This window comes from Grus americana, chromosome 1 (genome assembly GCF_028858705.1).
Source record: "Grus americana isolate bGruAme1 chromosome 1, bGruAme1.mat, whole genome shotgun sequence".
In the NCBI taxonomy this organism is placed as follows: domain Eukaryota; kingdom Metazoa; phylum Chordata; class Aves; order Gruiformes; family Gruidae; genus Grus; species Grus americana.
The window spans coordinates 27,548,979-27,565,583 of record NC_072852.1 but is presented as its reverse complement, the minus strand read 5'-3'; the positions used below and the strand labels follow the sequence as shown (position 1 = coordinate 27,565,583).

The 16,605-nt window shown below is 43.6% G+C and overlaps 1 protein-coding gene across 1 annotated transcript in view; it reads right to left on the bottom strand.

The window, feature by feature from the left end:
* Window positions 1-16,605, bottom strand: part of LOC129205687 (ankyrin repeat domain-containing protein 26-like) — a 277,628-nt gene that overhangs the window by 17,109 nt on the left and 243,914 nt on the right. Inside the window, exons 46-50 of the mRNA XM_054823678.1 lie at window positions 11,425-11,470; window positions 9,928-9,971; window positions 2,835-2,967; window positions 1,883-2,087; window positions 1,271-1,577 (exon numbers count right to left, since the gene is read on the bottom strand). Of these exons, the coding sequence (XP_054679653.1) occupies window positions 2,932-2,967; window positions 9,928-9,971; window positions 11,425-11,470 (126 nt within the window). The 3' untranslated portion in view covers window positions 1,271-1,577; window positions 1,883-2,087; window positions 2,835-2,931. The remainder of the gene's footprint in view (window positions 1-1,270; window positions 1,578-1,882; window positions 2,088-2,834; window positions 2,968-9,927; window positions 9,972-11,424; window positions 11,471-16,605) is intronic.

Sequence of the window (16,605 nt, the reverse complement as noted above, 5' to 3'; positions counted from 1 at the left end):
AGCCAGGTTCTCCTATAGCCAGAGAGCAGAGCTGCTCCTTCAGAGCGAGGGACAGGGCTTTGGATCCCTGGAGGCTGCCAGAGGAGCATCAGCCCTGAGGCACAGAGGCTGAAGCCAGGCACTGCCTGGTGGATCCTGAGCAGGTACAGCTCCTTCCTCATGAAGAGGCCTGAGGAGGTGCATCATTTCAGATGCTGCGTGGTGGCCACCATTTCCTGCTGCTGGCTAAGGCAGCTCTCTAAGCAATGTCCTGCCTGATTTGGGTCCTTCTTTGGAGGTATCTGACCTGCCATGACTCCTGTGGTAGGCTCTGAGGTTCCTCCTGCAGCAGGCAGTTACATTGATTTGTTGGTGAGTAGTACACCGAACGCCAAGGCCAACAAAGAGACATTTACATATGTTCCAGGATGCCACAGGAGAAACATACACAGGAGAAGACACTCTACAGCCGTGCAGACTACAAGACAATGACACACCAACATGGTGGGAAGGTCTGAACAACTTTCCAGGATTAGGCGTATGTGGTAGTTGTAGATGAGGGAGCTTGGAAGCAACTGGAGTAGAGATTTTGGCAAGAACACAGAAAGCAGTGATCCATTTAACAAGTCATAGGTATACACTGGAGCCTAAACAGGATCACTGCATAATTATTTCAGTTTTAAAATTGCTTATGTTTCTGACATAAGCTTGTATAGAAAAGCTACTTCCCTGAGAGTTGCTCTGCTGGAAGCAACGCTCTTTCTAAGCACTCTGAATTCTAAATTTATATAAATCCAAAGCAAAAGCTTTCCTTCACAGTGTTTAGGTATAAGCTCCAATTTAGGCATAAGCTTTGCCTTGTCTTCTCCAAAACTAATCGTGTGCTAAGGCTTAACTCCAACTAGGATTTCTACCTTGAGAAGAAACGCACAATAAAAATGAAAAGGTGTATTTTTCCCTCTTTGGCCTTCAGCATTTTCTCTTTGGTTTGATAAAACTTCCAGCAATTCTCACTGAAACTAGGATTTTAATATGCTAGGCTCAGTAAAGGAACAAGAGATTGAATTTGGCTCCTAGATTTTTGCGTGTGCGTGGGTAATGTGTGTGAAGGTAAAATTTCTCTTTTATTTTCTGGAATGAGTTCAGGTCATAGTAATACCCTGTGGTAGGATCCATCTCACCTGACTGTATATATAGCTTCATTTCACCTATACCTTTCAGCTATCCCTTTCTAGTCAAGAAGAAACATAGGCACTTCTAGAGCATGAATCACCAGACCTGTTTTAAATACCTGCTTTAGGGAGCGATGAATCTCCACTGACTGGCAAAGGAATCTTGAGTGACTTACTCAGATGTAGCATAAGATGATTTCCATCCATTGCCCCCTCCCTGGGAGACAGAAATGTCAATGCAGGCATTTCTTGAAGCCTATTACAATAGTTATGGTTTAAGCTGCAGTTAAGAAAAAATGGACGAGTGCCAAGATTTTGTGTATATTTACAAAATAAGAGGCTGAGATTCTTGCTGGTTTTCTCAAATCTTCATTTCAATGAGTGCACTTTTTATATTCTCCTTTAACAAAACTTTTAGTTGAGTTCCTGAATTAGAGGGTGGGGGGGTGGGGAAGAAGAAAAAAAGAAGGTTTTATTTGTTTCCTCAGTCCAAAATGAATCTTTTGGGCAAAGAAAATTGCAGAACCTACTAGTGCACCTCGGTGTTGTGGTGATGCAGCCCCCCAGGCCACTCTGAGATCTCACGATAAGCCCCATTGTGCTGCTCTCTTGGATACAAGCGCAGTGATTTGGGCATCAGACACTCTCTGGCCACCCCTGGGCCAGCTGCTGCCTGAATTGACTACCAGAAAGACTCAGCACGAATTGTGGCCAGAATGGAGAATACTCACCAAAGTGAATCATCTCAAGGTCCTATAAATAGCGATCCAAAAGTGAGACCCTTTGAGCTCTCTGGGACGGCAGCAGGCTGCATGAGCCAGTACCTCCCCCCGAGCTGGGACGCCTCTCAGCGTAGATTTCACAAAGATTGAAAGTTCGTCCGACGACGATTTCATGAGGACTTAAAGGCCTGATTTCACTAGGTTCACCGGCTGCCTGTTGATGAATGCCGACACATAAAAGTGAGCAATTTATGAAACTCACAGAAAAGGAAATTTTAATCATAGGTTAACCTCTGTGTGTGTGTGCGCGCAATTGGTTCAGAACTATTTGTCTGTCTGTGTGTGTAATTTGATTCAGGATTATTTGTCTGCCTGGCTGTATGTGTGATTTGATTTAACCCCCATCTGTGCGTGCCACCCTGCTGTGAGTTTTGTGCGACCCTTACCATTCCTGAATCTTTAACTAAGTCAATATTTTGATTGTAACAAATTCCACTGAATCTCTCAGTTAAATTGGATGATGATGAAGTGCTGTTAATAATTATACAACCTAATCTTGTGATTTATCTCAAAAATATTAATAAATCCTAAACTGCTGCTAAACCAAAGCCGTGTAACAAAATCTTATTTGCGACAGGCATTGTTATTGTTTTAATGTTAGATTCATGTTCCTTTCTAGGGTACGTATACCTCAAATCTAAGGGACGGGAAAAGCTTTGCTTAAGTGCACCCCGAGGAAGTGTTTCTTTCCCCAGATTTCCTGTGTAACATGCTACCACCAGTTGCTCAGTCGTGTCGTGTTCCATCATGTGGAGTAATACTTGGTGACTGTGACAGCCAGATGTGACATGTCCCTCAAGGAGACACTGCCTGAGGGAAAACGATCATTATTTTGAAACCCATGACATTCTTCAGAAATGAAGTTATAAAAACCCAACCACAATACTCAACAACAGCTTACCCCTCCTTGTTCAGAGAGAAGTCGTCCGATTCTTCCTGCAAAGATCATAAAAGACCAGGCACACTAGCACACAATTAATCCCTTCATCTAGTAAATTTTAATGAGAACAGAAAGGGCTCAGAATTCCATCTGCCTGATAAAAAATGTGATGAGAACAAAACCCAGCATTAAGATTGCAGTGTGAACAGAAATTATACAAACTATTTCCATTTGACTAAGGTTATAATGAGAGCACCAGGACAAGTAAAGGTGTAAATCAGTTCTTTTGACAGCATCAGCATGGCAATTTGATTGTTCTCTATAGATGCTGTGCCAGCTCTTGGCAGGCCTGATATACTGTAGGCTAGGCTAAGTAAGGAAGACACAAAGAAAGACTAAGAACAACATGTATAGTAGCTTATGTAAGGAAAAACAGACCACACAAAGATACTTAGGAAAGAAGGAAAGTAGTCAGTGAGATGAGCTGTGCGATGAAAACACCCGTTTCCTCCACTGCCAAAAGAGTTGTGAGATGCATTCAGAAGACTTACTGACAAGAAAAGTGATTTTGTACCTAGTGAGCTAACGGGGGTGAGCACCTAATGTCAACCACTGTTCCTAGATGTGATAAAGTATAGCTGAGCCTTTCCACTTAGTGGAAGAAACATATTTAAATGAGTCATTCTTTTGTTCTGAGTTCATAGCCGAGATTCCGTCTAGCAAGGCAGGAGGTGGTGCTGAGATTAGCAGCTGTGTTTAATTGCAGAAGAGCAGAGAAGTGTCTGCCTTAAACAGGACGCTTATATACCATAGTGTCAAACTCATAAATGCCAATGATTTTCACAGATCAAATAAATGATAATAGCAAGTTTGTGGTTGCATCTGGTGTAGCTGCAAGTGACTTTCTAATTTATAGCTGGAAACATAATCACTTTAAGATAATATAGAGAAAAAGCCTCAGATCTGCCCCCTGAGTTCTACCACCACTCCATGAGAATGTGACCATGGGGAAGAATAACACAAATGGAGGAACCTATATAGGGCGGTTGCCATCTATGATACATTATCTATCTTCTGAATTTCATACATCAACAGTGCCGATGCTGAGGGGACCAGTCTATCTCTTTGCTCTGACAGACACATAGTAGGTTACAAAATTTCACAGGCACCTTTTGCCACCCCACTAGATGTTACTGCCGGGATCAGCCAGTCTGGTCTTGTTTGCTTCAGAGACTTGAGTAGGTGTTTTGTACCTGCGGTCACATAATTCCACCTCCTAGCCTCTGCTGTGTGAAAGGAAGAAACACATTCTTCCACATTTTTTTTTTAATCAGTCAATAGTAGTTCTAAAGGTAGTGAAAGAAAGTCCAGAGGCTACACGCTGAACATCGTCAGGGAATCCACAAATGACTCTTGCTTACACCAGAGCTAAATTTAGCCCCCTGCAGACCTCTTCAACCTCAAGTGTCTACTTTCCTTAAATGTTCAAACTAGTGATGCATTGGAACACTACACCTAAAAACCTGCCTCTGCATTTGCTGTGACAAACTTTAAATGAATCTGCCCATGAAAACGTGAACACCTTTGCACTGCAGTCAGGCCAGGACAAGTCTCCCAGCCTGGCGCCTTCTCTGAGGGGAGTCTTTGTAAATTGCCCTGGCAACACAGTCTTTGCTCCATGAAAACACATACTCAATGAAAGCAAAACCACCTTTGCCACCTTTCTCCAGCCACCTTTTTCAGATAAGGTCCCCAAACCAAAACACACTCGGTGACTCCTAGCAGATGCGAATTACATTCAAAATGCACACGGTTGCAATGCAATGGCTTTGTGTCTGTTCAGACATGTGGAAAGAGCTATGAAGCAACAGCTGAACATGCTCGATATGATTAAAAGCACACAGGAACAGAAGGAAATGCTCTCAGGGGCTACCTGCTTTGAAATAGCACCAGTCACAGTGACTCTGGAGGAACAATTATCATGAAATAGGTTGAATTCATCTTTGGACACCTGGCCTCATATTACAGAACATGTTTTATGCTATGTATTACAAGCAATCAACTCATCTCATGTTTGCCTAAACACTGCTGAATGATCTTTTCCTAAAGAAAGGTTATATTTTGTCATTGATTATTTTCTTCTTGCTTATTCAGAAAAGACTGCAACATATAAGCTACAAAGACAAGCAATGAATAGGAGATGTAGCAAAAAAATCAAGAACTAGTAGCAGAGAATGTGTATGTGTCCTGGTTTTAGCTGAGAGGGTTGATTTTCTTCATAGTAGCTAGTGTGGGGATATGTTTTGGATTTGTGCTGGAGACAGTGTTGATAATACAGAGATGTTTTTGTTCTATGGACTTCTTGTTGAGCAGTGTTTACACGGGGCCAAGGCCTTTTCTGCTTCTTGCACTGCCCTGCCAGCGGGATGGCTGGGGCTGCACAAGAAGTTGGGAGGAGACACAGACAGGACAGGTGACCCAAACTGACCAAAGGCATATTCCATACTACATGATGTCATGCTCAGTTTATAAGGAGCTTGGGGGAAGGGAAGGGCGGGGCGGCAGCATTCGGAGCAATGGCGTTTGTTTTCCCAAGTAACCGCTACGCATGATGGAGCCCTGCTTCCCTGGAGATGGCTGAACACCTGCCTGCCCATGGGAAGTGGGGAATGAATTCCTTGCTTTGCTTTGCTTGTGCGCGCAGCTTTTGCTTTACCTATTAAACTGTCTTTATCTCAACCCACGAGTTTTCTCACTTTAACTTTTCCAATTCTCTCCTCCATCCCGATGCGGGGGGGAGCGAGTGAGCGGCTGCATGGTGCTTAGCTGCCGGCTGGGGTAAAACCACGACAGTCCTTTTTTGGCGCCCAACGTGGGGCTCGAAGGGTTCGAGATAATGACAGATTTGATTGGAATGTGCTAGATTGAATTTATAGTTGTTATTAGCTATTAATTGGCAGGCTCCTGTGCTTGCCATGGGGCTTGCCTGCCTTACTGTATATTAGAGGCTAGTGCTCGTTAGTGGCTGCTTTTTGCTTTCGCTGCTCGCTGTACTGCTGTACTGCTTATCATCTTACTGTGCTGTGCCTGGGAACGTTTTGATAACAGCAATGGCGATGTGCCTGGCCTGGCAGATGGCCAGGGCACCGCTGTTGTTTCTGTGCTGCTGTCCTGGACAGGCTGGAGCTCCTGTGTGCACTCGAGTCGAAGGGACTGTGACCTGTGGATGAGTCCACGTCGGAGCAGGACACCCCAAGGCGTCTGTGGCTGTGGTTGCATCTGTGCCGCAGCAGGTATATCTCGAAGTGTCTGGGGCCATGGTTGCGTCTGTGCCGCAGCAGGTATATCTCGAAGTGTCTGGGGCCGTGGTTGCGTCTGTGCCGCAGCAGGTATATCTCAAAGTGTCTGGGGCCGTGGTTGCGTCTGTGCCGCAGCAGGTATATCTCGAAGTGTCTGGGGCCGTGGTTGCGTCTGTGCCGCAGCAGGTATATCTCGAAGTGTCTGGGGCCGTGGTTGCGTCTGTGCCGCAGCAGGTATACCTCTGTAAGGATTGTGAGCCAAGGATAAGTCCATCCTGGAGAAGGTACACCTCAAAGCATCTGTGGCAAGGATAAGTCCATGCTGCAGCAGGTACACCTTGAAGCATCAGTGGCTGTGCATGGGGTCATGCTGGAACATTTCAAAGCGTGGGGCTATGGACGAGCCCATGACAGGGCAGGTTTATTTCTGAGAGGACTGAAGTGACTGTGACTGTGGACAAGGCCACGCTGGAGCAAGTATATCTATGAAGGCATTGTGGCCCATGGAGAAGGCCATGCTGGAACAGGTGCACCTCAAAGTGACTGTGGCTGTGGATAAGTCTATGCCACAGCAGGTGTACCCCTGGAGAGACTGTGGCTCGTGGATAAGGCTCCACTTGGAGCAGGTACACCCCTAAGGGACTGCAGTCTGTGGGTAAGTTCAAGCCGGAGCAGGGGCAAGGGGAGGTGTTCATTGCAATGGTAAACTTGATGGTCTGACTCGAAGGGACCAGGGGTGGAGATTGTAATGGAAATACCTTTAAATTGTTGTAACCCATGATTTGAGTTGCATGTTACAGGAATTACTGTAGCAGAAATCACCTGAACCAATGGAGAACGAGCCTTACAAGAAGCAGCGCAAGTGCAGCAGTGGACCTGACCTGAGCTGGTTTTGGTGCCCAGTAACTCCACACGTCAACCACCTCTCCTGTTCTGAGTGATCACCATGGTGAATGGAGCCCAAGGTTGTGGACCAAGTCAACCCAATGGACATTTTGTGGACATTTATGGACATTTTAAAAGGGTGGTCCACAGACTAAGGGAATGATATCAGCATATTATATCAAGGGATGAGAAGGGGGGTGGTGCTTAATGAGGATGTATTGAATTGTGTGGGACCTGAGCATGACGTAAATAGTATGGAATAAGGGGTGGATAATGTCCTGGTTTTGGCTGAGAGGGTTGATTTTCTTCATAGTAGCTAGTGTGGGGATATGTTTTGGATTTGTGCTGGAGACAGTGTTGATAATACAGAGATGTTTTTGTTCTATGGACTTCTTGTTGAGCAGTGTTTACACGGGGCCAAGGCCTTTTCTGCTTCTTGCACTGCCCTGCCAGCGGGATGGCTGGGGCTGCACAAGAAGTTGGGAGGAGACACAGACAGGACAGGTGACCCAAACTGACCAAAGGCATATTCCATACTATATGACGTCATGCTCAGTTTATAAGGAGCTTGGGGGAAGAGAGGAGGGGGGGGCAGCGGCGTTTGGAGCGATGGCGTTTGTCTTCCCAAGTAACCGTTACGCGTGATGGAGCCCTGCTTCCCTGGAGATGGCTGAACACCTGCCTGCCCATGGGAAGTGGTGAATGAATTCCTTGCTTTGCTTTGCTTGTGCGCGCAGCTTTTGCTTTACCTATTAAACTGTCTTTATCTCAACCCACGAGTTTTCTCACTTTAGCTTTTCCAATTCTCTCCCCCATCCCGATGCGGGGGGGGGAGCGAGTGAGCGGCTGCGTGGTGCTTAGCTGCCGGCTGGGGTAAAACCACGACAACATCTAGGGAGAGACGCAACATACAGATGGGCTCGTGATCGAGGGGTGGACCTGACCATGGAGGCCATCACACAAGTCACTCATGAATGTGAAATATGTGCTGCAATCAAGCGAGCAACACGAGCAAAATCTCCCTGGAATAGAGGGCGGTGGCTGGGTTTTCGATACGGCGAGGCCTGGCAGATTGACTATATTGGGCCACTGCCACGAACACGCCAAGGCAAGCGCTACATACTCACCATGGTGGAAGCAACTACTGGCTGGCTAGAGACTTTTCCTGTAAACCATGCCACTGCCCGAAACACCATCCTAGGCCTTGAAAGACAAATTTTATGGCGACATGGTACCCCAGAAAGGATTGAATCAGACAACGGAACTCATTTTCGAAATAACGTCATAAGCTCATGGGCAAAGAAACATGGTATTGAGTGGGTGTATCACATCCCCTATCACCCACAAGCCTCTGGAAAGATCGAGAGATATAATGGACTGTTAAAGACTATGTTGAGGGCATTAGGTAATGGGGCATGGAAGCACTGGGATACAAATTTAGCAGAAGCCACTTGGCTGATTAATACCAGAGGATCTGCTAACCGTCCTGGTCCTGCCCAAACGAAACCCCTACATACTGTGGGAGGAGACAAGGTCCCTGTAGTACACATGGGAAAGTGGCTGGGGAAAGCGGTGTGGATTGCTCCTCCCATGGGAAAAGGCAAACCCATTTCTGGGATTGTCTTCGCTCAAGGACCTGGGTGTACTTGGTGGGTAATGCGGAAGGATGGGGAGACCCGGTGTGTGCCTCAAGGAGATTTAACCTTGGGGTAAAATAATCTGTAATGTGAGTTGTACGTTCTAGGAAGCAATGTAGAAGGAATGACCCAAACCAACGAAGAGCAAGTTTCGCAAGGAGCCAGATGAATGCAACAACAGCCCAAAGCAAGCCGGTGTTGGTGCCCAACAACTGAACCTGAACAGCCATCCTGACAGATTGGGCCCAAGTCATAGCCGGTTCATGAACATCTGGAGGAGCAGAGGAAGCCCATGGAACAGGAGAGTAACATCCATCTATTAAAGGACTGGAGATCATAGTTGATAAGAACTAAATACAATGAAACGGTTATAAAATATATACATATATGTATTAAAGTGTGTGGAGCGTGAGCATGACACAAATGGCGTGGAATAAGGGGTGGAGATTGTATTGGGTCTGGCTGAGATGGAGTTAATTCTCCCCACAGCAGCCCTCATGGTGCTGTGCTGTGTATTGGTAGCTAGCAAACTGTTGATAACACACCAGTGTTTTGGCTACTACTGAGTAGTGCTAGCACACACCAAGGCTGTCTTTCCAACATTTCTTTTTCCCCAGCAGCAGGCTGGGGGTAGGCAAGATCTTGGGAGGGGACACAGCTAGGACAGCTGACCCAAACTGACCAAAGGGATATTCCATACCATATGACATCTGCTCAGCAATAAGAAACTGAGAATAGGGGGAGGAACAGGGCGGGGGCATTCGTTGGGGTTTTTTTTTTTTGTTTTTTTTTTTTTTTTTTTTAACAATGTTTGTCTTCCGGAGTAAGGGGTACGCACACTGAAGCCCTACTTCCCAGGAAGTGGCCGGACATCGCCTGCTGATGGGAAGTAGAGAATAATCTTTTGCTTTTTGCTTTGCTTCCGCGCGCGGCTTTTTTGCTTTAGCTACATTAAACTGCCTTTATCTCGACCCACGAGTTTGGGGTTATTTTTTCCATCCTCCTTTCTCCCCTCCCTGCCTTACTGAAGAGGGGAGTGATAGAGCGGCTCTGGGCACCTGGCCCCCAGCCAGGCTCAACCCACCACACTGCAACATACAAATTTTCACAAGTGAACCATGGAACAGGAAACCCTAGACGGCACTATGTAAACAAAATGATTTCCAGAGGCTTTCCCTAGCATTTTGTTCAAATCATGTAATTTTTGGTTAAAACATTACGATATTCCTGTATTGCCCTGCAAAGGGGATCCTGGTCAACGTGGAAATTTTTTGAAAAACCATCAATGGATACCATGGGAGAAGCTCCAGCAGATCCAGCTTCAAGTTCAGCAGTGGCTGGGGAAAAAAGAGACAAGATTCCTGGTGTTACTTCTACAGTAGACAGGGCCACACAAGTCATTGTAAGAACATTACGGGTAACTGCAGACACTACAATCCAGAAAAAAGATTTTAAAACTTCCAAGGGAACGTTACAATGAAAGGGCTAGGCACAAAGGAAGAAACACATTCTTCCACATTTTTTTTTAAATCAGTCAATAGTAGTTCTAAAGGTAGTGAAAGAAATTCCAGAGGCTACACGCTGAACATCGTCAGGGAATCCACAAATGACTCTTGCTTACACCAGAGCTAAATTTAGCCCCCTGCAGACCTCTTCAACCTCAAGTGTCTACTTTCCTTAAATGTTCAAACTAGTGATGCATTGGAACACTACACCTAAAAACCTGCCTCTGCATTTGCTGTGACAAACTTTAAATGAATCTGCCCATGAAAACGTGAACACCTTTGCACTGCAGTCAGGCCAGGACAAGTCTCCCAGCCTGGCGCCTTCTCTGAGGGGAGTCTTTGTAAATTGCCCTGGCAACACAGTCTTTGCTCCATGAAAACACATACTCAATGAAAGCAAAACCACCTTTGCCACCTTTCTCCAGCCACCTTTTTCAGATAAGGTCCCCAAACCAAAACACACTCGGTGACTCCTAGCAGATGCGAATTACATTCAAAATGCACACGGTTGCAATGCAATGGCTTTGTGTCTGTTCAGACATGTGGAAAGAGCTATGAAGCAACAGCTGAACGTGCTCGATATGATTAAAAGCATACAGGAACAGAAGGAAATGCTCTCAGGGGCTACCTGCTTTGAAATAGCACCAGTCACAGTGACTCTGGAGGAACAATTATCATGAAATAGGTTGAATTCATCTTTGGACACCTGGCCTCATATTACAGAACATGTTTTATGCTATGTATTACAAGCAATCAACTCATCTCATGTTTGCCTAAACACTGCTGAATGATCTTTTCCTAAAGAAAGGTTATATTTTGTCATTGATTATTTTCTTCTTGCTTATTCAGAAAAGACTGCAACATATAAGCTACAAAGACAAGCAATGAATAGGAGGTGTAGCAAAAAAGTCAAGAACTAGTAGCAGAGAATGTGTATGGTATGGTTTGGTGCTGAATGCAGTTGTACATGGAAGGAAAAGTGATGGCTGAAGTCTATAAAAATCTTGTCTCAGGGCTTCTTTTATATTTGATGTTTGTGCTTGAGGATTAACTGTAGTGAAAGGTGACTTCAGCTTAATTCACGTGTATCTGTGTGAGGAAAATGGGTTCATTTTTTTGCACTTGTTTTTTTTCAGGCAACTGCATCCAAGTCTAAACTGGAAAGCTAGCAGAAAAAACTCCTAGGACTTAGGCACTTAGAGCTCGACAACTTTCAAGCCATTATTTTCAAGAGTTAGGAACTGTCATCTTCCTTAAAAACACTCCCAACATAATGACACATTACCCTGTTCAAGTTCTTTAGTGATTTTTTCATCCAGTTCCTGCCGTACCTAGAATTATACAGTAAACACACAGTTAGTATTTTAACAGTTCCATTTTTGTAGTATTAAACTTCTGTAACATTCCTAAAGCCCACACATAATGTGATAAAACCTAAAAATATCATCCCAAATAGAGAAATCTTGGTTTGGGGTTTGATTTTTAATGAAGACAAACTTCTGGTCAGCCAGGCTCATTCTCATCGCTGAGTGACATTAACTGTAGCACAGAACAATCTGTAACCCACCAGCTGGATTACAACTGGGCATTTGAAAAATACACGGGAAGAAAGCACAGTGGAGTTATTACAATGAAGGTATGGCTGAAGTCTATCATCAAATACATGAGCAGAATGTCAGCTAAATGCTGAGATAAGCACAAATGCCATCCATAGGGACTAATTCAGTTGAGGCTGGCTTCTGCAACTTCATAAGAGAGGAGATGCAACAGCAGCTGCTGCAGGATTGACATATTCCATTGTCTAGAAAAAAGCATGCACCACTATTCTTCTATTCTCCACTGTAAGATGGAAAACTGAAAGAGTTCCTACAGATCGCACCAAGATTTTTCTTTATTGTTATTGCAAATACTGTGACACACACACATAAAAATATAAGAACACACAATTTTTTCTTGCAATCTTGTATGAAGAAAAGATAGCGACAGCTACAGCTTCTACACAGCAAGTGCTGTGGGTTTTATTATGTAAGCAAAATCAGCTTGGATCACTACAAAGGATCACTTATCCCCTTCTCCCCTAGAAGGTGGTTATTGCTACCAATTCAGTTATTCTCACTTATGATTCTGACTTCAAAGTCTTCATAAGAAGAAACAGACCTTTTGAAGAGTCATAGTCCAAGTGCTATACACTGTTGTTTACATTTGATAATATTTGTGACTCCTCCATTTTTTCCACCAAGTCCGTGACACATAAGTGATTTTCAAAATAGATACCATACAGCTTCCAGGCCTATGATGGCCATTAAGATGCTGAAGGGCTTGGCCCATGTGAGCTATGTGGAGAGGCTGACTGTGACCATTTCTTTACTGGAGTAGAGAAAGCTCAGGGGGACCTTATCTATAAATACTTGGTGGGGGCAGTAAAGAAGAGGGAGCCAGACTCTTCTCAGTGGTGCTATGTAAAAGAACAAGAGGAATGGGCACAAATCGAAATAGAGAAAATTTCATTTTAACATAAGGAATTTTTTTTTTTTTTTTAATGTAAGCATGGTCAAACTCTGAAACAAGTTGCCCAGAAAAGGCTGTGGAATGTCCATCCTTGGAGATGTACAAAAACCTGGCTAGACATAACCCTGAGCAACTTGCTATGGTTGACCCTGCTTTGAGCAGGGGTGGGGTTGGACTAGACAATCTTCAGAGACCCCTTCCACCCTCACTCATTCTGCGATTCTCTGATTTTAGTACCAAATCCCTGAAAGAATAAGTATTTATTTTATGAAATGAGCAGGCTCACCTAGCAACATACTAATGAAGAGAAGAACTGAAACACTGTACAATGTACTCAACAGGCCATAGAGAGCAAGAGCCTCAGTAAGGGAAAAGCAGTAACAGGCAGTAACTCCAAGGACTAAAGAAGTGGAGCCATAAACCAGCAAAGTTGAGGGAAGGGCCCTCTCTCCAGGACTACAGGGATAGTTGCGACCAAATTCAACAGCTCCTCCAGGGGAAGAACCACTCAGTGGTACTTTGTTGGAATAGTCTGTGCCTTCACAGCTAGAAAAAGAGAGCAGGGAGCTGAAAGGACAATGAAAAAGGACCCATCAAATCCCCAAACCTCTATTTGTTTTCAAGCAGGTAACAAGCAGCAGCAACATCCTAGGGAAAAGGGGGCCCCTAACACATGACGTGAGAGATCGGTAACAGAAAAAAGCAGGAAAACTAATGCTTAGACCAAAACACAACCCAAACCCAGGACCAATCCTAAGCAAAGCAGCTGTAGGTGAGGTGTTAGAATAAACCACTCTTCCTGGTTTCTGGAGCCTTCACAATGACCAGAAGGCCCACGGGACACTCTGCAACATGCGTGGATGAATCACGACAAGAAAAAGGATCTTGTTTTGCTCTTATTCTTTCCATTACATTGCGATTCTCATCCATGTCCAAGGAAAGAGGAATAGGTGGAAATGAAGCCAACGCACTGATTTCTGAAAAGGGAATGAAGAGCCAGGCAAAATACACCCCTGAGGGCTGTAATCTGTCTCCACTGTTCTCATTCCTCCAAACCCCCTGGGAAAAGGCATCACAGCTGACTATCCCAAATCTCCTGAACAGCAAGGATGACAGTTTCAGATTCCAGAAAAACTTCTGCCAGACTACAGTCACAGAACTTGAAAGCAGAACAGTGATTGTTCTCTCTTCTGTACTAAGTCCCACGCTGAAGTACTTCTCATCTCACTGCACATCTCTTCAGGCAGCAACATACTGGGTTCCCTTGCAACAGTCCCCTTCTCAATAATTCTTTTTCAAAAAGTGGTATTGACTTACTGCTTACCCACATGGGTTGCTTGAGCACAAAGTAAGTTGGATCCTGTAAGACTCCATGAGCTGATAATCAGAGTCTAGGAACTCAACTTCAGAACAGTACTGGTATTCCAGATGCAAGTGCTGACAATACTAGCAAGAACTTTTTGAACATCAGAACTGGCAAGGAGGGTAAACCAGCCTACTCCTATAATGGAACTTCTTTAAACTGTAACAGATGAAATCCATACATTGTCATCTTATAGACGGTTAACTCCCACAGAAGCCATAACATTACAAATACGTAAGCATGAAAGTACTCTGCAGCAGTCATTCTGTCACTCAGACAAACTAACAAGTTTGAAATATTTGCAGTATTAGGAAAACAGGAATGCATCAGTAAGCTTTAACCAAAATCTAACAGCATAAATAGACAAAACATTTCCAGTATAAAATACCACCCAACATTAAACAATACTGACTACAAACCTTGTCATGGATTTGGCTGCAGAGAAGAGAGAAAAGAACAGGTTTTTTGATTAAGGAGATGAAGAAGAAAGAAAAATGGCCTGAAGTTCAAAGGTCTTTAGTGAGAAATACGGCCTACTACATAAATGAAGCAAGTAAAAAAGCTAGCAATACAAAGACTGCTACAATACAAGAGTGTAGATGGAAAATGAAATCAGGAAAGAAACAAAAAGTGAGAGAGTAGGCAGCAGACATTCCCTTTTTCGTGTTACATAGGCAAATTGATTTCTTAAATCCACCAATTCGTATTGGTTGCAGCTAGCAGAATTCACCATCATTTTCTATGTCAAGATACCCACATTCATTTTCACCAGCCTTTCACATACCTGTTAGGTTTAACAAATGTCAAGTTGAAATCCTAACAATGGCATTCCAGTCCCAAAACCTCCTTACAGCAGACATTCCATGCCTTAGTCTACAGACTAAAGCAGCAGCTCCCAAATTATGGTACACAGACACTAGCGTTACCTCACGTTTGTGTTTCATCCACTTGACTCAACTTAGTTCTGAATGGTAACATGCCAATTCATGAGCAGTTTGGGAGTCAGTAGACCAGATCACCAAAAGATCAAAGATCTCTTGACTCCTGTAAAGGACAGGCAATACACATGCACATCCTTCTTATGACACAAGTCCTACTATGAAACAAATTTTGGCCAACCTCCTGCCAGAACATAACAAACTGCTAGTTGCTACAGTTGTTGTTTTTAATTACATGCACAGAATTTTTCAAGTACTTGTAACTTATTCATTACTGGAGCTCTAATAAAAATACAACCAACCAAAAACCCCAAAGACGTTTGCAGATGATTGGTATTTTTCTGGTTAATTACTTGTGTCAATATGAACTTTTTTATATTTTTCAAGATACTTTTGCACTTCCATTTCAAGGTTATTAATTTCTGTAGCATATATATTTGATAAGCAGAAAGGGGCTACACTGTAATGGAACACATTTATTTCTGTTTTTTTAAGAATAAAATGCTCATTTTTTGCTGAGCTTGCAACATGTCCATCTTTAAAATGCAAGGCTATATGCATAATCACTGATATTTGCCTCTCATGTCAAGTAGTGGTTTAGGAAAACCATGAAATCTTTCAAGCTTTTAAGCTCCAAATTCCTTAGTTATGTCTAAAAGGTAACTGTGTCCACTTGCCAGAGGAGCACTTCTTCCTCTTATTGGCATCGGCACCATTTACCAATGTTTTTTCCAACAGTTGCATGGATGAAGAATTAATGCCAGCATTTTGAATACTAGCAGTATGAAGTATTTTCACCTCCTTGCCCATGAAACTATTTAAAAGCTTGTCCATAAACCAAATTTACATAAACATCCCCCTCTTAAGAATCCTCTACTTCAAATAGCCTTTCTCACCTTGAGGAAGTGACTGTGAACACCAAATCTGCACAGAGAGCTTTGACTTAAAAAAAAAAAAAAGTGCAAGAGGACTACCTGAGGCACACTGCAATTTAAGCTCCTTAACTCCCTGTCATTATGAGCTTTAGTGGTAGGAACACTTGTAATCTCCAGCCAAGATGGCACTGCTCAGCTTGAATTTAAAGGCAAGACAAATTCTGTAGAAGAGAAAAAAGTCTGTGGAGTTACTGGAAAAAATCTGAGGCATAATTGAAGCAAATAGTGAAGAAAAGGCTTAGAGTCAGAGAAACTCTTCTGTCTTTAAATAATCTGGTAACAGCATAACTGGCTAAGTACTTCAAAATAGACTAAAACTGTCATCTCTGAATTCTTCCCTCGTGCTCCAACTTGTCTACTGAATGACACAGGACTCCTGCAGACATGACAACACAGACTGTGCATCTGGTAATTCTGCTTTTGGAAACTGATTGCAATTCACCACCCATTACTGTACGCAGAGGGATACACGCAAGTTTTTCCCTTTTGTTACTGCCTGACTGTCCTTAAAGCCTTATTTTCCAAATCAATCCACCTTTTTTTGATGCACGTCAGGAATCCTGTACTTTCAGTTCCTCAGAGATACAGTATGACTTCAAACACCCTTAATGACATACTGCACACAGTTGAGGAAACTTAAGCTAGCAGTTCTAAGTGACATATCCACTTAGATGCCCATCCTCTAGCAACTACTGCACCTCTGCGAACTCTGTTCCTTTTTT